The sequence below is a fragment of the Daphnia pulicaria genome, chromosome 2, assembly GCF_021234035.1.
Source record: "Daphnia pulicaria isolate SC F1-1A chromosome 2, SC_F0-13Bv2, whole genome shotgun sequence".
Taxonomy (NCBI): Eukaryota; Metazoa; Arthropoda; class Branchiopoda; order Diplostraca; family Daphniidae; genus Daphnia; species Daphnia pulicaria.
This window is the reverse complement of record NC_060914.1, coordinates 11,021,948-11,046,411: the sequence shown is the minus strand read 5'-3', so window position 1 is coordinate 11,046,411 and position 24,464 is coordinate 11,021,948. Positions and strand designations below refer to the sequence as shown.

The 24,464-nt window shown below is 38.5% G+C and overlaps 11 protein-coding genes across 17 annotated transcripts in view; 3 read left to right on the top strand and 8 right to left on the bottom strand.

Moving 5' to 3' along the window:
• Positions 1–24,464, top strand: part of LOC124326368 (speckle-type POZ protein-like) — a 315,941-nt gene that overhangs the window by 102,006 nt on the left and 189,471 nt on the right. The window lies entirely within an intron of this gene.
• On the top strand, positions 573–3,101 carry LOC124326400 (dual specificity protein phosphatase MPK-4-like). Its single transcript, XM_046785189.1, has 8 exons — positions 573–677; positions 765–884; positions 959–1,055; positions 1,128–1,214; positions 1,326–1,474; positions 1,539–1,608; positions 1,670–1,981; positions 2,966–3,101. The coding sequence occupies exons 1-8, from the start codon at positions 608–610 to the stop codon at positions 2,967–2,969; spliced, it is 909 nt and encodes a 302-aa protein (XP_046641145.1). The 5' UTR covers positions 573–607; the 3' UTR covers positions 2,970–3,101.
• Positions 1,983–3,245, bottom strand: LOC124326432 (6-phosphogluconolactonase-like). The gene is made up of 5 exons (XM_046785263.1): positions 2,980–3,245; positions 2,677–2,877; positions 2,487–2,615; positions 2,241–2,398; positions 1,983–2,172 (listed from the first exon to the last, which is right to left on the bottom strand). Exons 1-5 carry the CDS (start codon positions 3,215–3,217, stop codon positions 2,077–2,079), a joined length of 822 nt encoding a protein of 273 aa, XP_046641219.1. The 5' UTR covers positions 3,218–3,245; the 3' UTR covers positions 1,983–2,076.
• Positions 3,116–4,644, top strand: LOC124326355 (mitochondrial mRNA pseudouridine synthase Trub2-like). Of its 2 annotated transcripts, none has more exons than XM_046785118.1 (6): positions 3,116–3,233; positions 3,295–3,452; positions 3,519–3,743; positions 3,804–4,020; positions 4,080–4,216; positions 4,281–4,644. In XM_046785118.1, exons 2-6 carry the CDS (start codon positions 3,320–3,322, stop codon positions 4,553–4,555), a joined length of 987 nt encoding a protein of 328 aa, XP_046641074.1. In that variant the 5' UTR covers positions 3,116–3,233; positions 3,295–3,319; the 3' UTR covers positions 4,556–4,644. The 2 variants fall into 2 exon arrangements, with proteins under 2 accessions (XP_046641074.1, XP_046641075.1); XM_046785119.1 differs by having other exon boundaries at positions 3,117–3,233; positions 3,300–3,452.
• On the bottom strand, positions 4,565–7,705 carry LOC124326091 (TBC1 domain family member 15-like). The gene is made up of 14 exons (XM_046784709.1): positions 7,544–7,705; positions 7,367–7,465; positions 7,101–7,302; positions 6,878–7,040; positions 6,675–6,817; positions 6,494–6,601; positions 6,267–6,429; positions 6,046–6,199; positions 5,788–5,986; positions 5,595–5,722; positions 5,446–5,535; positions 5,027–5,368; positions 4,797–4,963; positions 4,565–4,723 (listed from the first exon to the last, which is right to left on the bottom strand). The coding sequence occupies exons 1-14, from the start codon at positions 7,568–7,570 to the stop codon at positions 4,666–4,668; spliced, it is 2,043 nt and encodes a 680-aa protein (XP_046640665.1). The 5' UTR covers positions 7,571–7,705; the 3' UTR covers positions 4,565–4,665.
• Positions 7,999–13,327, bottom strand: LOC124326068 (nucleoporin nup211-like). 6 transcript variants are annotated; one of them, XM_046784679.1, is made up of 37 exons: positions 13,187–13,327; positions 12,908–13,103; positions 12,741–12,845; positions 12,592–12,666; positions 12,466–12,528; positions 12,355–12,405; positions 12,225–12,290; positions 12,109–12,171; positions 11,988–12,050; positions 11,848–11,910; positions 11,734–11,784; positions 11,608–11,661; positions 11,471–11,524; positions 11,334–11,396; positions 11,209–11,271; positions 11,094–11,144; positions 10,976–11,029; positions 10,851–10,913; positions 10,727–10,777; positions 10,607–10,660; positions 10,486–10,548; positions 10,363–10,416; positions 10,257–10,307; positions 10,135–10,188; positions 10,009–10,071; positions 9,900–9,950; positions 9,785–9,838; positions 9,650–9,712; positions 9,535–9,585; positions 9,407–9,460; positions 9,283–9,363; positions 9,156–9,221; positions 9,023–9,088; positions 8,892–8,957; positions 8,780–8,830; positions 8,650–8,712; positions 7,999–8,578 (listed from the first exon to the last, which is right to left on the bottom strand). In XM_046784679.1, the coding sequence occupies exons 1-37, from the start codon at positions 13,238–13,240 to the stop codon at positions 8,523–8,525; spliced, it is 2,364 nt and encodes a 787-aa protein (XP_046640635.1). In that variant the 5' UTR covers positions 13,241–13,327; the 3' UTR covers positions 7,999–8,522. The 6 variants fall into 6 exon arrangements, with proteins under 6 accessions (XP_046640635.1, XP_046640634.1, XP_046640638.1 ...); XM_046784678.1 differs by having other exon boundaries at positions 11,471–11,533; positions 12,109–12,162; XM_046784677.1 differs by having other exon boundaries at positions 8,000–8,578; positions 11,471–11,533.
• LOC124326251 (alpha-(1,3)-fucosyltransferase C-like) lies at positions 13,893–19,713 on the bottom strand. The gene is made up of 3 exons (XM_046784975.1): positions 14,542–19,713; positions 14,301–14,345; positions 13,893–14,196 (listed from the first exon to the last, which is right to left on the bottom strand). The coding sequence occupies exon 1, from the start codon at positions 19,137–19,139 to the stop codon at positions 17,952–17,954; it is 1,188 nt and encodes a 395-aa protein (XP_046640931.1). The 5' UTR covers positions 19,140–19,713; the 3' UTR covers positions 13,893–14,196; positions 14,301–14,345; positions 14,542–17,951.
• Positions 14,521–15,189, bottom strand: LOC124327739 (DNA-directed RNA polymerase II subunit RPB1-like). Its single transcript, XM_046786736.1, has one exon. It carries the CDS (start codon positions 15,187–15,189, stop codon positions 14,521–14,523), a length of 669 nt encoding a protein of 222 aa, XP_046642692.1.
• On the bottom strand, positions 15,742–16,920 carry LOC124327737 (alpha-(1,3)-fucosyltransferase C-like). Its single transcript, XM_046786735.1, has one exon. It carries the CDS (start codon positions 16,918–16,920, stop codon positions 15,742–15,744), a length of 1,179 nt encoding a protein of 392 aa, XP_046642691.1.
• Positions 20,261–21,601, bottom strand: LOC124327736 (alpha-(1,3)-fucosyltransferase C-like). The gene has a single exon (XM_046786734.1). It carries the CDS (start codon positions 21,599–21,601, stop codon positions 20,261–20,263), a length of 1,341 nt encoding a protein of 446 aa, XP_046642690.1.
• Positions 22,756–24,102, bottom strand: LOC124327735 (alpha-(1,3)-fucosyltransferase C-like). Its single transcript, XM_046786733.1, has one exon. It carries the CDS (start codon positions 24,100–24,102, stop codon positions 22,756–22,758), a length of 1,347 nt encoding a protein of 448 aa, XP_046642689.1.

The window sequence follows — 24,464 nt, the reverse complement described above, 5'->3', positions numbered from 1 at the left end:
ATTCGACAAGAGAGACTTGGATGTCATGACTATATTTTAGACTTTTCACGGGCAGAAAAGAACACACAACGTTCGCCGTTGTTCAATAAAATAGTCGACGGGGTATAGAGGATACGAAACTACAAAGACATCTTTATTATTATACGTGTAATCGGATATTGATCTGACTGAATTGCCATCCATAGTCTATCATCTTTTCTTTTCTTTTGTTTCCATCGTTCGGGACTTTCGACTAATAACGTTGAGTTGGGATTCACTTGGGAATTCTCCCGAGTTTGCTCTGACCTGTCACATTTCATAATTCAGTCTCATTTATTTATTCCTACATATTTACACGAATCATAAATTTGAGTAACCAACCAGAAATGATTTGTCTGAAATAAATTCAATTCCGTTCTTTTTCCGTCAATTTCCAATCAAAACTAGTGTCAAAATCTCTTGTGTGGTCCAATTAAATTTCAATTCTTTAAAAATTAAAATCGCAATTTTGTAATGATTAAAATAATTTTAATTTCTTTCTCACTTTGTGTCTTTTTTTCTTGATTATTAGAAACTGAATTTAATTTGAACCATTTAGTCGAATTTGGAATTTCCCGGGTTAAGCAAAATGTCACACCTAGCAGACGAAAAAATAAACAAAACACAAATGGATTTGGTCGAGGGAAAGTTGTGGATCGGTAATTGAGTTTCCGTCTCATCTCAATCGAATTTTTCAGTCATCCGTGATTCGTTTTAAAATCTCGTTATACTTAATTGTCATCTAGGGGGTTTGTCTGCAGCTCTGGATGGCAAGCTTCTACACGATCAAGAAATCGTTGCTATCGTAACTGTTGATATTAAACCCCTGCCCCCTAACGAGAATCTCGATTACCTATTTATCCCGGGTAAATATTTGATGTGTTTGATTGATTTTTCTACTGTGTACTACTATATATACTTTTCTGGTCTTGGGTTTCAGCTCATGATGTCTGTGAACAGGATTTACTTGGCTGTTTTCGTTCAGTCTTTGAGTTCATTGAGAAGGCAATTAAACATGGTGGTGTCCTCGTTCATTGGTATTATGACTTCTTCAAGTTTCAACAATGTTTTTAATGGGCACTAAGCCAAGACACATGTATGTTTCATAGTTTTCATGGTGTGTCAAGGAGTGCTGCCCTAGTCATCAGCTACCTTCAGAATAAGCACAACATTTCAACTGATGAAGCACTGGCAAGGTTGGATTTAGTTTCTATTTATAAAACAATCTTTAGACAAAGCAATCTTTCAAAGCCTTAATAAATAACATTCGGCTTTATAGACTTCATAAATAACATTCTGCTTTATAGACTTCAGGCAGTAAGGCCTTCAGTCATGCCTAATGAAGGTTTCATGGCACAGCTCAGGCTTTATAGATTACTCCTACAATTGGACAAGATGGATTCCACAGTCATGAAGTGGTATAATTTACAGAGAACCACCAAAACACACCCTCATCGTAAGAAGAGGTTTCCATAAATTATGTCCATGTCATATAACTAATAAAACATAAATTTCCTCAGGCCCAGATACATTCCCAGTGGTGCCTTCCCAAGCAAGATCATCATCTGCTTTAAAATGCAGAACTTGCAGGTGCAGTATTCAGTATCATCATTTGTTATTCATTCATTCGAATTATTGATCCATTTCCCAGGCATGTTCTGGCCCACGGAGAAGATATCTTGCATCACAAACCTGGAGAAGAAGCTGACTGGAAAGATCTTACTTGGGTTCAGTTTGCTCTTTCGGATAACGCCAGAACAGAATCGTGTCGTCAAGCCTTTTTTGTCATACCACCAGCTTGGATCGATGCAATCAATGCGCCACAAGGGAAGCTCAACTGTCCGAAATGTCGGAGCAAACTCGGGGCATTCAGCTGGAACCAAAGTCTCAAATGTCCTTGCGCCGCTTCATTCCAACCCGCTTTCTATTTCACACCGTCAAGAGTCGATTTCATCGTCAACAAGTGAGTTGCAATAAACTTTATTTGAAATTCCCCAAAACACGTAACCCTGGTTTTTAAAGTAGAAGGAATGATGTGTTATAAGACACAGTGAAGCGCTACAGCTGGCTGGCTGCGCTTTTATCGAGGATCCAAAGCAATTCCAGCGGCTTGACACGGTTAGCCGGCAAGTCTTCTTTATCCTTTAACAAGCGCTGCAAAAGTAACGTACAAATTAATTTAAGGGTGAAAAAGAACCAATCAATTTATTAGATGTACATACCTTAACCAAGTCTGCTTTTCCAGCCCCAGCGAAAGCGAAGGCTGCGCAAAGAGCGTTGTTTATGATTGGATAGGTTAACGTGACACGGCATGGCGGTGGCTTGGGTGAATCCTCAATTGAAGTCACCCACCTATCCGTAACATCCAATAGCGGATGACCTAAATTGATTAGCACACGTCAGAATCAATGTCTAAGCATCGACCCATCGTAAAAAGAAATTGGATGAAATATATATATATTACCAACCTGGGAAAAGAGAGCAAGTGTGGCCATCTGGACCTGCTCCAACGAGTAGAAAATCAAATTTCGGTAAACCTACGACATCGGGATACAGAGCTTTTAGCTTGCGTTCATAATCTTCGGCAGCGTCCTTAGCTATACAAGAAATGCCACGTCATCAAACAGTTGGGTCTAATTTAGATTTTGATAATGATACCAGACAATGAAGGATCGATAACGACGAAATTTTCATCAGTAAGAGGGATTTTAGAGAATAATTGGTTTTTGTAAACACTAAATGTACATTCGGCGTCGTCAAATGGTACGATTCGTTCATCACAGAAAATGAACTTCCATTTAGTCCAGTCTGATGTAATCATAGGCAAGCCTTTGCAGAAAAATGTGCAAGCTGAACCTCCTGTTAATTAAGATGGATTATGTAATTATGTTTTGTTTTTATGGCATCCCAATTATTTACATCTTTATTTTGGAATAACTTGTCATAGGTAATGAGACCAACCTGATAAGCCGATAACGAAACGATCTCGCTCAGCAATGGCTGCCTTGGATTTCTCCTCGACAAAGTGAACCAGTGCGTGAACGACTTGTTCCTCTGAATCAACAACTTCAATTTTTTCCATGTTGCTACTTGATTCTGCGTTTAAATTAACGTATGAAGATCCGCGTTGATTGCCGGCAACACTTTGACACTCCCTGCAGTAGCAGAAGACACGAGATAACCACGAGGCAGACGACATATCAAACTTGCACCAAGTGTGTTTGTTATTTTTTGAGTTGCTGTTAGCCCTGGAAAAGTTTCTAAAAGTTTGGTTAGAATAGGATAATTAGAGCGTGAAAGTATGGCTGTTTCCACGTCAGTTGCAACGATAAGGGAGGCCTGGTTTCAATTGAATGGTGTCATGTGTATTTACAAACCTACCAAAATTTCATGGAAGCAGTTAAGAAACACGCTCGCATTCAACATCTGCCGAGGTATCTACCGAAAGTCTTTAGTTGATAAAAACGTCGACATTAATATAATGTTTATTTATATTTTAGATATTAATCAACTCGAAGAGACTCCACCAAGAAAATTTGTAAACATTGAATCTATTACACCCGATAATCAACTTGATGGAGAACTCGTTGCACCTACCAGTTATGGGGTAACCACAACAACAAATCTTACTGATCACAAGCTTGTTAGAGGACCAGCAATACAGTTAGATGACATCAGATTATTTCATGCAAACAGAACAGGATACAATACTTCTGGGGTGCTTGGTAGGCATGCATAAAACAATTTTAAGTTTATTCAAATACTGAAATTCATCATTATTTCAGTGGTGGGACTCAACAAAGGTAACCGGTATATTGACAAGTTGAATCTCAGTAGACCTACTAGTGTCTACCAAGTAAAAGGTGAATTTGGCATAGCCACTGATACCCATTGGGATGACGGCAAGGTTTGGGAAAAAGCTACTTATGCACATCTATCCAAAGGCAGTATAGATAGGGTGATGGCCTCAATTCAAGCATCTAATCAGAAGAGTTTATTCCAGTAAGAAATTTTGGTCTTTTACTAGAATCTCAAATCTAACCTTGTGTAATATCCTACAGGTACTGTGGAGTAGATCCTAACAGTCAAACAGCTTATGAGCTCGCCAGTACAGGTTTACTTCGACCAGCTGTTAAAGGACCTACTGTTGTGTATGGAATTAGATGTATCCATTTTGAACCTCCAAATTTCACACTGGGTAATTCAATTCATTAAAACGTTGATTGTTGTGTCGCATAGCTTGATGATATTTGTCTTGTTAGAAATCCATTGCATAAACGAAAACGAAGAATACTTTGCAATTATGATCCATGACTTGGGTCTAACACTGAAGACAACCGCCGTGTGCAAACAGATACGTTGCATCCGCTACGGATGTTTTACTGTGGAAGACGCGTTACTCAGAAAACATTGGTCACTTAAGTACCTTCCGGATCATATGAGTTTGTGCCATACGAAACTTAAAACTCTTCCACGTCCAACACCACAACTGTCCGTTTACGAGCAGCCATCGTCAAGTCAAATTGAAAAATGTTGAAAAATTACGTAATCTATGACCTTATATTAACGAGTACGCGTGGAATATAACAGCCCAAGAAAAATACAACGTAAAAGTAGTGTTATAAACTTATAATAGTAATCAGTACTTTACAGATAATGAAGGCCGAGAGCAGTTTCATAGCGCTCCTCTAATAGAGAATCCGTACTGTAAACATGGAAGAAAAACACCATTCCCAGACTTCTGAATTCATTATAAGGAAAATTCACTAATCGGAGACCTATTAGATGATGGACTGTCTTCGGATGATTCGCTCATTTCTCTTAGTCCGAGAATTCGACGGACCTCTGAGCCCACCGATGGAGAATCTTTGAGTTGTATGAATATTCCTTCCGCCTTGGCTAAAGCTTCTTCCAGGTCAATGTACAATGCCAGATCGTTCACATGCTGTCAACAAAAACACATTAGAAGGTACGAAATTTGAAAAACAAATTGTAATTGTCCTGGTACCTTGAGAATTTCAGTAAATCCGAAGCGATTTTCTAAAATTGTGTTTCTTTGACTATCCAAAATACTGAGAGCAACCAGCAAGTGAAAGTTGGTAGCTGAAAGTGACTCTTCGTCGCCGTGGAACGGTCCATCCGTCCAAAAGACTTCCCATAAGCGCAAGATTTGGGGGTAATTAAACTCACGCTTGAACAGGACCAAAAGCCAGCGAAAGCAGAAAAACAAATTGCCAGAATCGCGAGTGTCAAGATAGGAAGCCAAGTGCGGATCAACAGCTTGTACAAGCATTCGGAGCTGGCTCAATTGCCGTTTAATGCCAGCCTGGTCTAGGTGAAAGTTTAAACTCTGCATGGAGATAATTTTTTAAAGCTTAAACCTGAGAGCTGCCTGTTATTAGAACTTCGAAGAGCTATAGCACTTACTACACGCTCCATGTACGCCGAAAAACACCAAAAGGCATCCACCTCGTCGTCTAAAACGAAGAGAAGTGGAGCAAGCAAATCACTCATACCCTGTTACCAAAAAATAATCATTAAAAAATGATTTCCTCATGCCAAAATATTACATTTACCTGGACATATCCGAGGTCGAAATCATACAAACAATAGGTCATCAGGACATCACGAAGAGTAGAAACATTTGTATTGTTTTCGCCGGCATAGTAAGAAATGGTCCGGTCTGTTCGGTTGACATCTTTTTCTACAAGTATTTCGATGCGTTAAAATACGACTAAGAATTCCAATATGTTTTGGCAAAATAGTTACCGATCAAATCTTTTCGTTGCTTGAAGGAGGCGAAACGGGATTCTTGGAGAGCAGAAAGTGAACGCCACTGAAGCTTCATACGAAAGTATTCCTCGACTTTCTTGTCGCGTAACTCTTTTCTTTCGACCTGACTCGTGTGCCAGGGATAGTAGCCTAGAAGAAACTTCCACACTTCACTACGGATAGATGGCTCGATCCCCTAAGACATTTACTAGAATTATTTTTAATTCAAATAATAATGCATTTGATTTTACTTACCCCCCGAAATATTTTGATGCGGATTTCTTGGGATTTCTCGATTCTCCCTTCTTCATCGAAATAAGTTTGCCATTCGATTTCAGTTAAGGGTTGTCCTCGATTAACTCTTGGTCTCGGGATAAGGTCTGCCACTGGCGGTTGAATTACTTCGTAACTGGAATTGTTTTAAAGCTTTTTTTTTAGCACATTTAATAATTAATTGAAAATGAATAAGGTCCTACCCTTCAACTGACGAATCTGAGCTGCCCACTAGCATTGTGCTTTCGTCAGCATCATTACTACTCGCAATTGGAACTCTTTGGGCTGTAGTCGTGGGCTCGTCTAGTGTTAAACTTTTCTGAAGTAACTCTGCAATATCTTCATTGGCCTTCACCTCTTCGTGGACTAGAAAACAAGTAAACCGTTTAATTTATATTAAACAATAACTTTTAAGAATATAAGTACTTACGTAAGTAGTCTGATATTTTCGAAAAAGCAGTCATGGTTGCAGTGTAGGGATCTCTCTTTAAGTCATTGACGAATCTCCAAGCTCCAACACCGATCTGACCCAATTGACCTGAATTTTGCAACATAATAGTTTAACTTTGTTTAGAGACTCGTTGTTGTGGAAATCTAAAAGGGGGAAATACCTAATCTAGCATATCCGGCTGAATGCATAGCTGGGTTTCGGTCAGGGAAAAGGCGCAGCTCAGCTAACGATCGCTCGTATGGATCTCTTCTTAATTTAGGGGTCTTGGGTTCACACAAAATCATCGAGTCATCATGGCAAGATCTAGCAATTAATGGTAATATAACTATAATATACTTGGGGTTGGAAGCTTATTAACTGTACCGTTTTAACACTAAATGTTGAGTAAGAGCATCAAGAAGACCATGAGTTGATCCACCCGGAAAAATAAGGTTAGAATATGTAGTTCCATCAGTTTGCACAAATGTTACACTGCACGTCCGACCAGGATCAGCCTTTGCCCCACTTGTGTGCCTTCTAGGTTGTCCTAAAATCAATACATAGTTATGAATAAAATAAAATAATTAAAAAATAAGAATACAAGTACCACTGCTGTCAGAAATAGGAGATAAACAAATGCATTTCAAATCTTCAACTTCAAAACGAATAGGTCTTCCAGTACCATTGCTATGATAACCAACTGAACCTTGATTAGGATTAATTACTGTCCAATCAGTGTCTGTAGAGCCAGAGTATGGTAGACCTGCACTATTTTCTTCACTTAACCATAACATATATATCCCCGTTTTCTGAATGAATGAATATTACATGAGTTATATGTCAGAACATAAATTGAATCTAAAAAGAAGAAACCTCTTTAACAATGCGCAGTTTTCCCAGATGAAGATTAGAGTTGTCACCACTGATTCCCTTGGTAGTCAACAAAACTCCGTCTTGTTCGTAGAGGAGGAACTGGAAAGAGGCGTAATAAAGAAAATTCATTCATTTATTCACTGAATCATAACGAAAGTAACAAGAAAGTAAGCTTACCGATCCTCCAGCTTCTGAGTTATCCATAAAAATGTTCGGGGCGAACTTTTTTTACGATGGAATCCAGATTGAAAAACTTTTGATGACTCAACGTGACGCAAGAGAAATGGTAAACAATGTGAATTCTGATTATTTCTGAAACGACATCCGACGACATTGAAAAAGCGACTTTTTGTTCGAGGAAATGGCAACGCTGTAATTTAAAATCATAACACTTTCCCTCGTTTTTCATTCTATCAATTTTGGCGCTTTTCCTCGTCTCGTCGATCAGAGCACTCAGCAGTCTGTGGAGTGAACGTCTGAAGAGATTAAATATTAGTTTGGGTAATAATACAAGTATTCCCCTCGATAATTGTTTTCTCATTATGAAACTGATAACGTTTTCTCTAATGCTATGTAATGCTTGTGTTATTGTTTTATTACTCTATGTGTTTGTTGCTTGCAGGTTACTTGTGTATTGAACACTGGTTTTTGCCCATGGTACAAATTTATTTAAATATGCAGGAAGAAATGTAACAAGGGCTAAGACTCCCATCTGTAGTAGCAGCAGCAGTTGACAGTGAAAGTTAATAATGTAGGAGGAACTCATCGTCTCAACTATCCAAAAGTTTGGAACCACATGTCTGAGTAAGTGGAAATTGATTTACTACATGCTACCTACTTAAATTTGTCACATATGTTGTCTATGCGTGATGTGAAGCTTGAAATATCTTGTAAATTCTTTCCTCAGTCAAACTGGAGCTAGTGATAGTTACTTAACTTAATCGACAATTATTAAAATTTTTATGGAAGCTAGAGCCCAGAGTCATTCAAAACTATTTAGATTAGCATCTCACAGCAATTTAGCGTGACCGAACTTTTTTTTTTTATACAACGACTTGTTAAAATGGTAATAGCAAGCACTGTACTAGAATCCTGAGGTGGCCGTCGAAAATTTGTTCCTCAGACCTTGACGATTTTGGCTTCTGTTGTTGACTTTTCAATTCGAAGAATTACACACAATTTTGCAATATCCTTCATTGGTAGCTGCCAAACCTGCCATAAAGCTGCGTTAGTATTCGACTTAAAAAGTAAAAACGATTCAAGGTTTTAAAGTAGCCTAGTACCTGCCAGCTGTTTCGTGAATTCTGCCTTCGTAATCACGAAATCTTGCTTAAGTACCGCTACATCTAATTTAAAAAAAAGTTCCTTCAGTAATTTTGCTGGCATTCACGCTGTTTTCATGTGGTTACGTACCATCCAATTTTTTTGTCGCGTTCACCCAATCTTGTCTGATTACTGCCAGATCTAATCAAAGTTGTACGAATATTAGGATATAACCATTCCATTACTATTTAAACGGCCGTACCGTCAAATTGTTTTGTGTAATCCGATTTCATTTCGTTCACAAAAGATTGTTTAGCTACTGCCAAATCTAATGAAAATTCAGATTTTTTCCACTTTGAAATCTTTTTTATTTTCAAATTATTACAACAGTACCATCAAATGTTTTTGTATAATCCGCTTTCATAGCGCTCACCAAGTCTTGCTGAGTTGCCGCCATATCTAAAACAAAATCGTTACTGTTATTATAATCATTTTTTCATTGGAATAATTTTGCGAAATAGGTTACCGTCCAATTGTTTTGTGTAATCCGCTTTCATGGCGTCCACTAATTCTTGATGAGCTACAGCCAAATCTAATAATGGATCGTTAGTCTTTCCTCGCACGATTATATGGCTAGACATTTTAAATATTACCGTCCAACTGTCTTGCGTAATCTGCTTTTGTGCTTGTCAAATCTTGCTTGAGAACTGCAAAATCTATGAAAACATTTATCGCTAACTCCAATAAGAATACCACTCTTAATATTGAAAAGATTACCATCCAGTTGTTTTAAATATTCTGCTTTAGCGCCCACTAAATCCTTCCAAGTAGCTGCCAAATGTAATAAAAATATTCTTCCTAGGTTATTTACGTTCAAAACATGATAATCTGTTGAAGTATATTACCATCTAATTCCTTCGTAGTATTCATCGCACTTTGCTTGATTATTGTCAAATCTGCTCGGAATATTTCATTAAAATTAGAGTGTAAACTTTTACGCCTAGAATATTGAAATATTGCCTGTCAGCTGTTTTGCATAATCCGATTTAGTTTTCATCCAATCTTGCTTTATCGCCGCCATAACTAATAAAATTCTCTCAATTATTTTTGGACGAATAGCTATTTTAAAGGTTTAGGAAATGTTAGAATATTTACCCTCCGATTGTTTTGCGTACGCCAATTGAGCGTTCACATAAGCTTCTTGCGTTGCTGCCAATGTTGTGAAAAATTATAGGAAATTTGTTTTGAATTTTAAACAATCAACTATTACCGTCCAGTCGTTTTGTTGCGTTTATCAAATCAGTCTTTATTGCTGTCATGTCTATAATCACCCAAAATTGATTTTAAAACTTGGAATGTTGATTTTAAAATTATATTACCACTCAATTTAGTTGAGTAATCCACTTTTGCGATCACCAGTCCCTGCTTAATTATCGCCATATCTAAGCAAAAAAAAAATGTTTGTAAAACTTAATACAACACATTTTTAAACTGCTGAATGCTACCCTCCGATTGCTTCGTGTAATCCGCTTTTGCGCTCGTTAAACTTTTTTGAATTGCTGAAATGACAATATTCCGTTCTATTTCAAAATTTGAAATCCAGGGAGATAAAAAAAAAATATTTTACCATCCAGTTGTTTCGTGGCGCTCATCAAATCTCGCTTAATTACTGCCAAATCTATTTCAAAATGTTTTTGATGAAAGTAAAGTCGCTTAAAATATTGATGTATTACCATCCTGTTGTTTGGTGTAATTCGCAATAGCTCTCTGTAAATGATGTTGAGTTGCTACCGAATTTTATCAAGACCTTATTAGTGTCGACACTTAAGAAAACTGAAGAAAAATGTTAACTATACCGTCCCACTCTTTTGAAAAGTTTGATTTTGCGCTCAACAAATCAAGTTTTATTTCTGCAAAACCTATCGGAACATTTGTTATTATGTGAAATCTATTACATACTCTCCACAAAGATATTACCATTCAATTGGTCGTCATATCCCTTCTTGGCCTTTTCTAAATGCCCAAGGGTTTCTGCAAATAAGATGAGAGGTTTCCTATTGTTTACTCAAACAGTGAAACAAATAAGACGTTACTTACCACCCAGATGTTTAGTTCCGCTTATCAAATCTTGTTTGAGTATTTCCAAACCTATTATCGACGTGCAATAAAAAAAAATGATTAACGATTTCCAATACTGATGATTCAACTGTAGAAAGGTTACCGTGCAATTGATTCGTGTAATTGGTTTTTGTGCTCATCATTTCTCTTTTGATCGCTGAAATTGCTGAGAAAATAATTATGTTAGGCCAATTGTAAATGAAGTCTACTACAATTATGACATCTCACCATCGGATTCCTTTTTATAACCTACTCTAGCGGTTATCAAATCTTTCTGCGTTGCTGATATTTATTTAAAATCGAAATTATTAGCATCTGTTCTATCAAAATCGATCAAATTTATTACCATCTAATTGTTTTGTGACGTTCATCAAATCCTCCTTGATTACTGAAATGTCTAGAAGGAAAAGACATTTTATGGCAACGCTTAAACACCGTAGAGGAAAAGTTAGATTATTTACCTTCCAACTGTTTCGTATAGTCCAATTTGGTACTCTTTAAATCTTGCTTAATGGCTGAATAATCTATTAAACATGTGATGAATTTTAAAGAAATATTAAAATTTTAAAGCATTTTAATACTTTACCGGTTAATTGTTTAGCATAATCAGCTTTAGCACTCAACAAATCTTGCCTAATTAGTGTCACATCTAATAATTTTCATCGCATTTTACTTTCCCAATTTATTCAAAAAATTAAATTATTTTACTAATTCCAATATTACCATCCAGTTGTTTGATGAAATCCGATTTGGTGCTTATCAACTCTTGCTTAATCACTGAAATTTCTAAGAAAATTACGCTATTAACTTCAGTAGTAGGCTGGTAGTAGGCTACAAAAAATCAGGCTGTTGGAAATTACCATCAAACTGTTTTTTGTATTCCATCTTAGCGGCTGTCAAATCTTGTTGGGTGGCTGTAAAATGCATTCGAAACTTTTGTTGTATCCACTTAAAAAAATTATTTTCACCTTTTTGAAATATGTTACCATCCAATTGTCGAGTGGCATTCACTACGCCTTGCTTGATTACTGAAATATCTAGTTAAAAATTTGGGAGATATTTAAAATATCAAAGCCAATTAAATTGTCAAAGAGAACTACCATTCAATTGCTTTTCATAATCGGTCTTGGTGCTCAGCAAATTCTTTTTGATTGCCGCCATATCTAATAAAATTTTGAAGTATTAATAAAAAAATCAACAACTGTTGCAAAATATTTAAACCGCCGGCATATGTATGTACCGTCAAATTCTTTGGCATAATCCGATTTGGTACTCGCCAGTTGTTGTCGAGTTACTGCCAAATCTAAACAGAGTGCCATAAGCAATTGCTACTACTAATACAATAGCCATTACAAAATTACCCTCTAATTGTTTTGCGTAATCCGATTTTGCGTTCACCAAGTCCTGCTTCATTGCTGCCCATTCTAATTCCGAATGGTATTAGTGTCTACTTAAAAATAATCAATGCAAATATTACCATCCATTTGTTTTGCGTAATCCGCCTTCATGGCGCCGACTAAATCCTGTTGAGTCGCTGTCAAATCTAAATCAAATTTCCCTTGGCTCTTATATGCATCAAAATGTATCTTTTAACAACATCAGTTTACCTTCAAACTGCTTTTTGGTGTTGATGAGATCTTGCTTGATTGTGGTTATGTCTAATCCGATTTTTCATTAGTAAAACAGTTCCAAAACTCACCAAGCTATCTGAACAGTACCTTCAAATTGTTTAGTGAATTCCTCCTTGGTGCTGACCAGTTCTTGCTTAATAACCTCAATATCTAATCGAAAATGCAATTGGTAATCATATCAAAAGTAGTCTCGAACCATTATTGAACCATTACCGTCTAATTGTTTTGAGTAATCCGTCCTGGCGCTCACTAAATCTTGTTTAATATCCGTTAAACCTTCAGAAGTTTCTGCAAAATAAAATTATACGGATTAACTTAAATTTTAAAATGCAATTAATTTTTTTCACAATAGACAAGCTTGCCTTTTACACTGGTCTTTAAATTCACAACTTCCGTCATAGTTTCAGCTAGGATAATAAATGTTTTTTCTAAGCGTTGGGAAGTGTTATTCAACTGCAGAGTAGTCTCTGAAAATCGCAACCAAATTTAATTTTTCGCATTAGTTAAGGTTAATCTTAATAATATATACCCTGTAAGTTCTTTGCTAACGTCTCTGTGGTTTGTTCTAGTTTTTCGAATCGCGTCGATGTCCGTCGAAAAAGGATATTTCGCCCCATCCTCACAGCCAGGTCGTCGGAGTCCACTTCTGCACGACGATTACTACTCCAATCGTCCGCCAACTGGGCCGATATGACACAGGCCAGCGCCAGAACTACGGCGACAAACTGAAATGGGATGATGCAAATGGTAAGTGACACATTTCTCTCCCTAATTCATTCACGAATAATTAAGGCGGACGTCAACTTACTGAAAACTTCATGTTGCTCCGACTCGGATGTAGACTGAATAATATCCTGGCCATCAAACCTTTTATAGTCTACTTATCCTGTTTGACGTTTGTTATCAGCTTATTCGTGAGGGCAAGTTCGTATACTTCCTAGGAATTTCAATTAAATCCAATCGAGTGCGCATCATTGATTGGGGTAAGTGTACACATACTCTTGAATCGCCCAGGCCATTGTCCTTGGATGACCGTAAATATGCAGCTTAACTAGTTAGTCTCACAATTCGAATTTGCGGGGATTGGCTATTACCGTTATTATGCTCGAATGAATTACCTGTTTCCATTTCGTGCGGTTTCAAAAGTATAAACTCGTTTGTTTGATTTTTTTTTTTTTTAATAAGCTTTAGCTTTAGTGGATTCACAGAGCGTAAGACCACTTCTTATCAACACGTTTTAGTTTTTTCGAGATCCATTTGAACGGAATGGAGAATCCAGGCGATCAAGTCGTTAGCTCATAAATAATTCCCCACCGAATAGAAAACCAAGTACAAAACACAGCGTTTGGTTCATTTTGGTTGAACGGGAAACTTGTTGTTTCCATCTGCTATTACGTGTGACCTTCAGTATACTATCTGGTTACTTTCTGCAATGTCATCGAGATGTTTGAAAATGACCAGTAAACTTTATCGTACAACTTTTGCGTTTGTTTTGGAAAATTGAAAACAACCTCTTTTGAAATGTTTACCTGCTTTCTTGTAATAATCAGCAACCAGTTTTGTAAGGGATTGGGGGAGAGAACAACAGAGAACTATCCGAGAACGATATTTGAAAACATTTTGTACGATTAGTGAGTTGTGTTAGTTTACATTTTGACATAACTTATAACAGAACGATTAATATCCGAATTATCCGCCATGGTCCTGTTTGATTTCTTTTCCCGTACATCATGATCCATTTTTCAGCTTTTATCCTCCCCGCATTGAACTCGATGGTAGTAGACGGTAGCCTATTACTGTCCGGGACGTGGGAGATTTCTGTACACGTAGTCAGTCCAAAAACATTGAAACCATTAGAATAGATTCTCTTGCCAAATTATCGTGCGGGTAAATTTTTCAAAAAAAGTTTCCTGTTTTCTTACTTGATGGATCGTGAAGGCCTCGTACGACGAACCGGTTTGCCCGTACTATGTATGGGAAATGAACGCAAATAAGAAAACAAGAAATGTGGTCAGTTATAACCGGCCGAAATATTTTTGTTGTTGCTCGTGCAAGAATTCCCGTCTCGTACAACAGTGTCCAAAATCGTTTGAAACAATTTTCTTGAAAAGTCTAGAACTCTACAGCAGACACTTTACGGAATTAGATAATTGGAGTACATACCATTGGGTCCTGACTAGCTCGGGAATTGTCTCGTCCATAGTTTTTCTGTCGATGAGATGATTCGAACGAATCACGAACTGAATAACTGGGTGTTCGATACGCCGGGGTTTTCTCGTTTCCGTAGGATGAATCAGGATAGCTGTTTCGACTTCTGAATGTTTCACGAACTACCGGCTGGTATGTTATTCGCTCTCTCTGCCGATGATTCCGCTCTGAAGGCGAATGAATTTTGTTTGGACAAAAGGTCGCTGTATTGTCATGGATATCAAACGGGTCGCTACTGGGGGAGGAATAACCCGGGTCGCTACTGGGGGAGGAATAGCTTGGGCCACTACTGGGAAAAGAATAATAACCCGGGTCACTACTGGGAAAAGAATAACCCGACCCACTAGTGGGAGAAGAATAGCTTGGATCATTACTGGAAGTGGAACAGCACTGGCCACTACTGGGTTCCGATGAATAAATTGGGTCGCTACTGGGAGAGTAATAACTTGAGCTGCTGCTGGGAGAATAATAGTTCTGGCCAATACTGGAAGAGGAATAACTCTGATCACTAACACCGGGTGATGTTGGCACAGCGTACACCACGATGGACTCGAAGCCAGCTCCTAGCCTGCGGATGAGTCCGTAGGGAGCCGAGTTGGCCATGTTGAAGGCAATCGCGAAAATTGTTAAATGAAATTTCATGGCGGTGGAAGACGGTGTGAACGTTATCCAGTCTGTGGCCGACTGAGTAGCCTGAACATTTTTCGCAGCAACTTATTGCAACCAGGAATCCAACCGGTGTGTTGTTCGGGATCCAGTTGCGAAAGATAAAGAGATTGAAGTGAGATAGGATAACTTAACCATAGAGAGACATGGAGGGACGTGCGATGAATATGCAATTCAATTTCGAATGTTGAAAAATCCGCGCAAACGTTCCTTTGATAAGAATGAGGCAGGACAGGTTACCTTTTTTTTTTTTTTTCTTTTTTTCATTCGTCCCTTGAATCAATTTAAATCTGTCAAGCTATTCATGCAAAGAAGAAAATCTCGTTTTGTTTGCCTTGTAGAAATTTGATTTATTTTTATATGGGCACATACACATTGGAAGGTCATTAAAGAAAAGAAAAATTAAGGTAAAAGAACAGCATCTTTTTTTTAACATTCAGAATTTTTTTGTCTGCTGTTTGGGTAATATTTTTTGTTTGAAATAATTCATCATAACCAACTGGAGTCCAACTGTTGACACTTGTTGCCATCGCCCCATTCCGACTCCAGTTCCTTATACGACCGAAAATTTCCATCCAGCTGGTGCAGTTTTCGACACAAGTCACAAAATCCGTGACGAGACATGTCCTCCACGCTGTACTCCACACTGTAATAATCCTTCCACCAGAAATACTCGTTGTAGAGCGTGTCGTTTGCATCGAGTAATTTGAGATAAGCGGCCAATTCTTTGGGTTTGAATTTGCGGGCGTCGATGTACGAATGGGGCGGTGCGTGTTGACTGTAGTCTGCTCCTCCGTAGACGACCGGAACGATGTGGTGGCCCATAATTTTGAAAAACTTTTCAGTGACGTAGTCTGGACAAATTGCATTTTCAAAAGACAAGTAGAATTTGTAGGTCGACTCGATCATGTCATAACACTTTGGGTCCGAGTGATGTAATGAGTGTTTTGCACATGTAAGATTGCCACATCTACCATAAATATCGACGTCGATGTATTTGCTCAGCTCTTTGACGTACGTTTCTCTTTGGCCGTGCGTTTTGCAATGAGAAACCATCCAGGCAACTGATTTGGTCTTGTTACTCACTGTGTCTGATGGCAGTCTAGGACGAGCTATTTTTCGTAAATAGCTTATCTCTTCCGGTGTCCGAGGAGCGTTTTCTTTTGGAATAATTCGACCGTATAGTAATCGAATATCAGAGTCCATTCTGTACGTCATGGTCAAATTGAAGAACTGAGCTAATCGAGTCATGTTGTAATAGCGTTTCAAGGCTGGGGGAGACTCTTGAGTGAACAGGACGAGATGCTGACTTGCATCTCGATCGTTTTTAAAATCCGGGATCATCATTTGTTCCGCTGAAGTATATTCGTCATTAAGCACAAGCATGATTGCGTCATAATGTTCGAGGGGAAATTTCGATCTCTTGTCGACCATTTCACATTGAGTGTACGAGCATTTCTTTTTGGCAAAGGCGTCCTTACCCCAGCCGAAATTGCGCACTTCCTTTCGGCTAGATCCGTTCCAAATTAAAATTGTTTTGGTTTCATTTTGCCGTCGAATAACTTTGCCAACATTTTTATGAGTGGCCAACACCAAGACACTTAGTAGAACCAGTAACACAGCGAGAACTCTAAATTTAGTGATTCTTTTGGTTAAGAATGACGACATTTGTTTGACTGGCGATTAAGAACGACGAAAACAATCTGAAAACAATTGTACTTTGGTAAGCCTGGGAGTTTTGGCACTTACTCAAATACTATGTGCGAGAGTGACAAAAAGCACTATTGACCCAGCTATCTGTCTGACCGTCTGTTTGGCTCCCACCACTATTTTTAAACTTAACTTTTAATACCGCTTTGGAAATATTGGTCACGTGTAATAAAAGCAAAAGTGGAGCAACTAGTGGGTCTTGAGCTTTCAACACTAGACGAATTCACTGTGGTTTGTTGAAAAATGAAAATATAAGTTATAATCACTTGAATACACTTTTAACCACCTTATCACTTATAATCAGGCCTTAGGGGGGGGGGGAGCGAACTACTATCAGCTAAATAGAAATTTTTTTCCTGTATGTCTTGTATGTCTATCTTAGTTAGATAACAACTGGGAGGAAGAGATTTGATCAAGGTTTTCGTTTAGTTGCCTTCATGCCTTGGTACATAATGTAGAATTACTCGAGAAAATAAAGTTTAGAACGTTAGTTTGCGCATCTTTACAAGATTTTGGCGTACGTTATCTTTGCTAGTAAGTTTTATTTTGCAAGTTGGTCCATAAGTTACTGGTGGAGGCTACGTTTATTTCGCTTTTAGTTTTTTTTTTTTTTAACTCGAGCATCTTCAGTTCATTTGGTCGACGTAAAATCGTTTTTTGAGACTTTTGGCGATTAAGTCGTAACCTTGATCAAATTTCAAGTATTGGAATCCGCGCAAACTTTCGCTTATGAATACAAAAAGCGGAGGCCACTTCTCATGCAGGACAGGTTTTAATTGTTTTTTCTTTCAGACTCTATAATGATAGATATACCATTTTGAGAAATAATTTATTTTTATTTAGCCAGTGATAGAAGAAAATCAATAAAATAAACTAGAAAAACAGTAAAAAGAAGAGCGTTAATTGTTATTCGTGCGTCGCTTTTTTTCTTTCTAAATCATCCCTTTTCATCGGCTGCACTTCGAGTAATATTTTCGTAACATACTAGTTTATGATATCCAAATGGGATCAAACGGTTGACACTTGTTGCTTTCGCCCCATTCAGACTCCAGTTCTTGATAGAATTGAGAAACCCCGTCTTGTTGCTCGTGTAGTTTCTGGCACAAGTCACAAAATCCATGACGAGACATGTCCTCTATACTGTATTCCACGTCATAATAATCCTTCCACCAGAAATACTCGTTGTACAGCGTGTCGTTTGCACCGAGTAATTTGAGATAAGCGGCCAATTCTTTGGGTTTGAACTTGCGGGCGTCAATGTACGAGTGGGGTGGTTCGTGTTGGGTGTAATCGGCTCCGCCGTAGACAACCGGAACGATGTGGTGGCCCATAATTTTGAAAAACTTTTCAGTGACGTAATCTGGGCAAATGGCATTTTCGAATGACAAGTAGAACTTGTAGGTTGACTCGATCATGTCGTAACACTGCGGGTCCGAGTGATGCAGTACGTGAAGCGCACACGACAGATTACCACATCTGCCGTAAATATCGACGTCGATGTATTTGCTCAGCTCTTTGACGTACTTTTCTCGTTGGCTGTGTGTATCACAATGAGAAACCATCCAGGCGACTGTTTTGGTCTTGTTGCGAACTGCGTCTGGCGGTGAACTAACACGAGCTCTTTCTCTTAAATGACTTATCTCTTCCGGTGTGCGAGGAGCGTTTTCTTTTGGAATAATTCGACCGTAGAGGAATCGGATATCAGCGTCCATTCTGTAAGTCATGGTCCAATTGAAAAAATGAGCTAATCGAGTCATGTTGTAATACGGTTTCAACGCCGGAGGAGACTCTTGAGTGAAGAGGACGAGGTGCTGACTTGCATCGCGTTTGTTGTTTTCAAAATCCGGCATCATCATTTGATCCGGTGATTTGAATTCGTCATTAAGTACAACGACAATGGCGTCGTAATGATGGAGAGGATGTTCTTTCCGGTTGTCGACCATTTCACATCTAGTTTCAGGGCATTTCTTATTGACAAAGGCGTCCTTACCCCAGCCGAAATTGCGCACTTCCTTTCGGCTAGATCCGTTCCAAATTAAAATTGTTTTGGTTTCATTTTGCCGGCGAATAACTTTGCCAACATTTTTATGAGTGGCCAACACCAAGACACCTAATAGAATCAGTAGCACAGCGAGAACTCTAAATTTAGTGATTCTTTTGGTTAAGAATGACGTCATTCTTGGCTGATGAATAACGACGAAACCACTTCACATTTGGTAAGGACTGCTTGGAAATCTCGGCACTTCTTACTATATCAGTATGTGTGACAGAAAGTTATTGACTCAATCCTTCGGTCCGTCTCTTTGTTTGACACTTGTCTGTTGGCGCGAATTTTAAAAACTTTCCGCCTTTTAAAAACGTGTTTAATGTGTTCAACAAAAGGGCAGCAACTAGAGTGTCTCTCTGCTCGTCCGTCGTTGCATACTTATTCTCTGTATAGTCCGTTAAACATATGAGTATAAGAACCTCTTGAATTCCATTTTCACCATGTTATCGGGCCTGGGAAAAAAAACAAAATACCCGACGAACTATTATCAGCTAAACAAACATTTTATTTTACCTGAAAATGTCTGTAGTTGTACAGTAATTCTGCGTAAAAGGGGGATTTTTTTTAACGTTCTTTTTTATTAAGGTTATTTCTCAAGTACTAATTATCATGCCTTACACGCAGTTCACGAAGGTTCAGAACGAACAGATAAGATTGCGCGTTTTCACACACTTTTTTGATTACGTACCGTATAGTAAATCTTAGCGAACGTTTTATTTAAGCAACTTGATCCATAACTAATACCAGACAAAGTTTTAACTTATTTCGCTTGTTTTGAAATTCGAACATCTTCATTTTATTGGCCCCAAAAAATTTTGATTCTTTGATGTTCACGGTGATTGCTTCGTTATCTTTGAGCGGACGACCCCATCAATCATCAATGACTTTTTAAAAAAATCTTTGTTGTCGTTAACGCAGGGATGGCTAATCATCTCAAAGGTTGAACGGGCTTTTTGTGTCAAATGTTATCTTTCTCTCTCGATAAGTTGTTTTTCGATAACGCGCCTAACCAAATTGAGATTGTCTTGTTCATAATTACATCGATACAGATGAGATGATTGATCGAATGAATCACGAACTGAATAATATTACCTAGGAATCGTTATCCTTAGGAAGTCGAAGTGGCGCTGCTTACAGCAATTGCGAAAATTTCACTCTTCAACTAAAACAAATCAAACTCATTACGCTCTTCATTAAAAAAAAAGGCAATCTCGTTATTGTAACTATAACACTTTTAATTATGATTTATTTTTACAGACATAACCACAGGCAAAAAAGGCCAATACAAAGAAGGGCCACTAACAAAATGAAGCACATTGTTTTCTTCGAATTCTCTTTGAGTAAAATTTCTTCACTAGGATCTGATTTCCAGCCGGGATCAAACGGTTGACACTTGTTGCTTTCGCCCCATTCAGAATCCAGTTCTTGATAGAATAGAGAAACCCCATCTTTTTGCTCGTGTAGTTTTTGGCACAAGTCACAAAATCCATGACGAGACATGTCCTCTATACTGTATTCCACGTCATAATAATCCTTCCACCAGAAATACTCGTTGTAGAGCGTGTCGTTTGCATCGAGTAATTTGAGATAAGCGGCCAATTCTTTGGGTTTGAACTTGCGGGCGTCGATGTACGAGTGAGGTGGTGCGTATTGAGCGTAATCGACTCCGCCGTAGACGATGGGAATGATGTCGTGAGCCAATATTTTGAAAAACTTTTCAGTGACGTAATCCGGACAAATGGCATTTTCGAATGACAAGTAGAACTTGTAGGTTGACTCGATCATGTCATAACATTGAGGGTTGGAGCTATGCACCAGGTGTCTTGCACAAGTCAAGTGGCCACATTTACCAAAAATATTGACGTCGATGTATTTGCTCAGCTCTTTGGCGTACGTTTCTCGTTGGCTGTGTGTGTTGCAATGAGAAACCATCCAGGCAACTGATTTGGTTTTTCTCCGGACTCTGTCTGATGGCAAACTAACACGAGCTTTTTCTCTTAAATGACTTATCTCTTCCGGCGTCCGAGGAGCGTTTTCTTTTGGAATAACTCGACCGTAGAGTAAACGAATATCAGCGTCCGATCTATAGGTCATTGTCCAATTGAAATAATTAGCTAATTGAGTCATGTTGTAATATGGTTTCAACGCCGGAGGAGCTTCTTGTGTTAAAAAAACGAGACGTTGACTTTGATTTCGTTTGTATTGAAACTCTGGCATCTTCAGTTGATTGGCCCACGTGAATTGGTCATTAAACACCACGACGATGGCGTCGTAATATTCGAGCGGACGATCCCATCGGTTGTCGACTATTTCACATCGTGTGTAGGTGCAATTGTTTTTGGCGAATACGTCACGGCCCGTACCAAAGGCCAGCAATTCGGCTCGACCCTTGTGGAACCAAAGCGTGCCTCCCGATCCATTCCACAATAAAATGCTTTTCGTTCCGTTCTGCTGCTGAACGTATTTTGCCCAGTTTGATTTGACGGTCGGTGCTGTTAGGCATAGCAGATTGTACACAATGGAATAACTCACTAGCAGAACAAAAGCCACAATTTTAACCGATGATCGCAGTTTGTGTCCGATCCACTGCATTGCCGTCCACTTCTATTACCGGCACAAGGAGCTCTAAAATAACTGGCTAGACTTTGGTGATATCGGTTTTTAAACTTTGATTATCAGCGTTGTTTTTTTTTTATCAATAGCCTTGGCTTATGATTTAGGCTTGGCTGAATTATGATCAGGCTGTCATTCCGTCAAAGAATTAATGCTTTTGAATTGTCGACAGATGGCACAGTTTGATTTTCAGACAATTATGGCAATCCTTGTTTTCTTTGACTGTTTAAAGCAACTTGAACTACTCGAACCTTTTCAGTCGGAATACTAACTACACTTTGGACGTATCGATCTCGACAAACGGTAACTGTTTGTCATTCAGTCCCCGCGCTTCTCGTCAGCCATATAGACATTTTTCTTATCTATCGAAACCTGATGTTTTTTTTGTTTTTTTTAACGGGGCCTCAATCTTATCACATTTGATCGTACTTTGTCTTTACCAAACATGTTGGGTTTGTTTTGGTGATGACCGTAGGTTTTTTGACATTTGAAAAAATATAATATCTGGATAAATATGGCCTGTTAATGAAACATGTTGGGGGAAAAAATATTTCCATGTCGTAAAATGGTGAAATATGTTCACCTTATTTCTCTAATTGTTGAAAAGTGAGATTCAATCAATTTTATAATTTAGCACAATTCGGCGACACATACGAATTACCAAGCGACGAGATCAAAACCAAACAATATATTTAGTATCGATTTAGCAAGCGGAATACAAAAATCGACAACACTTTCAGGGAAAAAATGTGTTTTTAAAATATTTCATAGCTACTTGTTGAACCTTCTTAAACTTTTAAAATTTTTACCATGTCCAGTAATAGCAGTGGCGAAGGCAAACAAACAAAGTTATAGTGAAGAAGAAGAAGCATTCATTGTTGGAGAAAATCCTGGGTAGAAGGTCAGATAAACTTATTCTAGCAGATTAAAATGTTTTGCTTGTTTCTTTGTTGGTTGGTTTTTTGTTTTTTCAAGTAATGAATGAAATTTATCCTAGGGAGAAGAATGGTGTAGTTGAATATCTTCTGAAATGGATTGGTTATTCAGATGAGGACAATACTTGGGAGCCCAATTTATCGATGAGATCATTTGAACGAATGATACGCTCTTCGTGCTACAAGGTAATCTCGTTGTTACTTGGACACTCTTAATTGTGATTTATTTTTATAGAAATAACCACAGACAAAAAGACTTATACAAAGAAGGGCCAAGAACAAAAAGCACAATGTTTTCTGCCAGTGCTCCTTGAGAAATATTTCTTCACTAGGATCTGATATCCAGCTGGGATCAATTGGTTGACACTTGTTACTTTCGCCCCATTCAGAATCCAGATCTTTATACCATTGATAATCCTCATCTTTTAGCTCGTGCAGTTTTTGGCACATGTCACAAAATCCATGACGCGTCGTGTCTTCAATGCTATACTCCACACGATAGTAATCCTTCCACCAGAAATACTCGTTGTAGAGCGTGTCGTTTGCATCGAGTAATTTGAGATAAGCGGCCAATTCTTTGGGTTTGAACTTGCGGGCGTCGATGTACGAGTGGGGCGGTGCGTGTTGGGTGTAATCGGCTCCTCCGTAGACAACCGGAACGATGTGGTGGCCCATAATTTTGAAAAACTTTTCAGTGACGTAGTCTGGGCAAATGGCATTTTCGAATGACAAGTAGAATTTGTAGGTTAACTCGATCATGTCGTAACATTGGGGATCGGAGATATGCAATGGGTGTTTTGTGCAAGTCAAGTGGCCACATTTACCAAAAATATCGACGTCGATGTATTTGCTTAGCTCTTTGACGTACGTTTCTCGTTGGCTGTGTGTGTTGCAATGAGAAACCATCCAGGCGACTGATTTGGTCTTGTTGCGAACTGCGTCTGGCGGTGAACTAACACGAGCTCTTTCTCTTAAATGACTTATCTCTTCTGGTGTCCGAGGAGCGTTTTCTTTTGGAATAATCCGACCGTAGAGTAATCGAATATCAGAGTCCATTCTGTACGTCATTGTCCAATTGAAAAAATGAGCTAATTGAGTCATGTTGTAATATGGTTTCAGCGCTGGGGGAGCTTCTTGTGAAGCAAAGACGAGTCGTTGACTTTGATTTCTTTTTATTCCGAATTCGGGCATCTTCAGTTGATCGGCCGTCACGAATTCGTCATTAAACAACACCACGATTGCGTCGTAATATTCGAGCGGACGATCCCATCGGTTGTCCACTATTTCACATCGAGTGTAAGTGCAATTCTTTTCGGCGAACACGTCTTTGCCCGTACCGAAAGATGTCACTTCCACTCGGCCTTTTTTGGACTGCAACGTGCCTCCGGAAGCGTTCCATAATAAAATGCTTTTCGTTCCGTTCTGCTGCTGAACGTATTGTTCCCAGCTTATTTTGATTGGTGGTGCTGTTACGCGTAGGAGATTGTACAAAATCAAAATACCCACTAGAGTTACAAAAGCGGATATTTTAACTGATGATCTCATTTTGCGTCCGGGCCACTGCATTGCCGTCCACTTGAATTTCCCGCACAGGCACTTTTAAAAAACGATATCACAAAAATCTAGCCTGAGTCTGCCAGTTATTTTAAACTTTGATCAACAGCGTTTGTTTTTATCAATGGCCTTCCTTGTTGTCTTGAGTGTTCAGGGAACTTGAACTTAATTGAACATTTCAATCGGAATACAAGCAACACTTTGGACGTGTCGGTCTCGACAAACGGCGACTGTTTTCCATTCAGTCACCGCTTCTCGTAGCCACAGATATTTTTCTTATCTATTGAGACCTGGTTTTTTTTAACGGGTCGTGAATTTTATCACATTTTATTGTACCTATTTTGTATCTGATG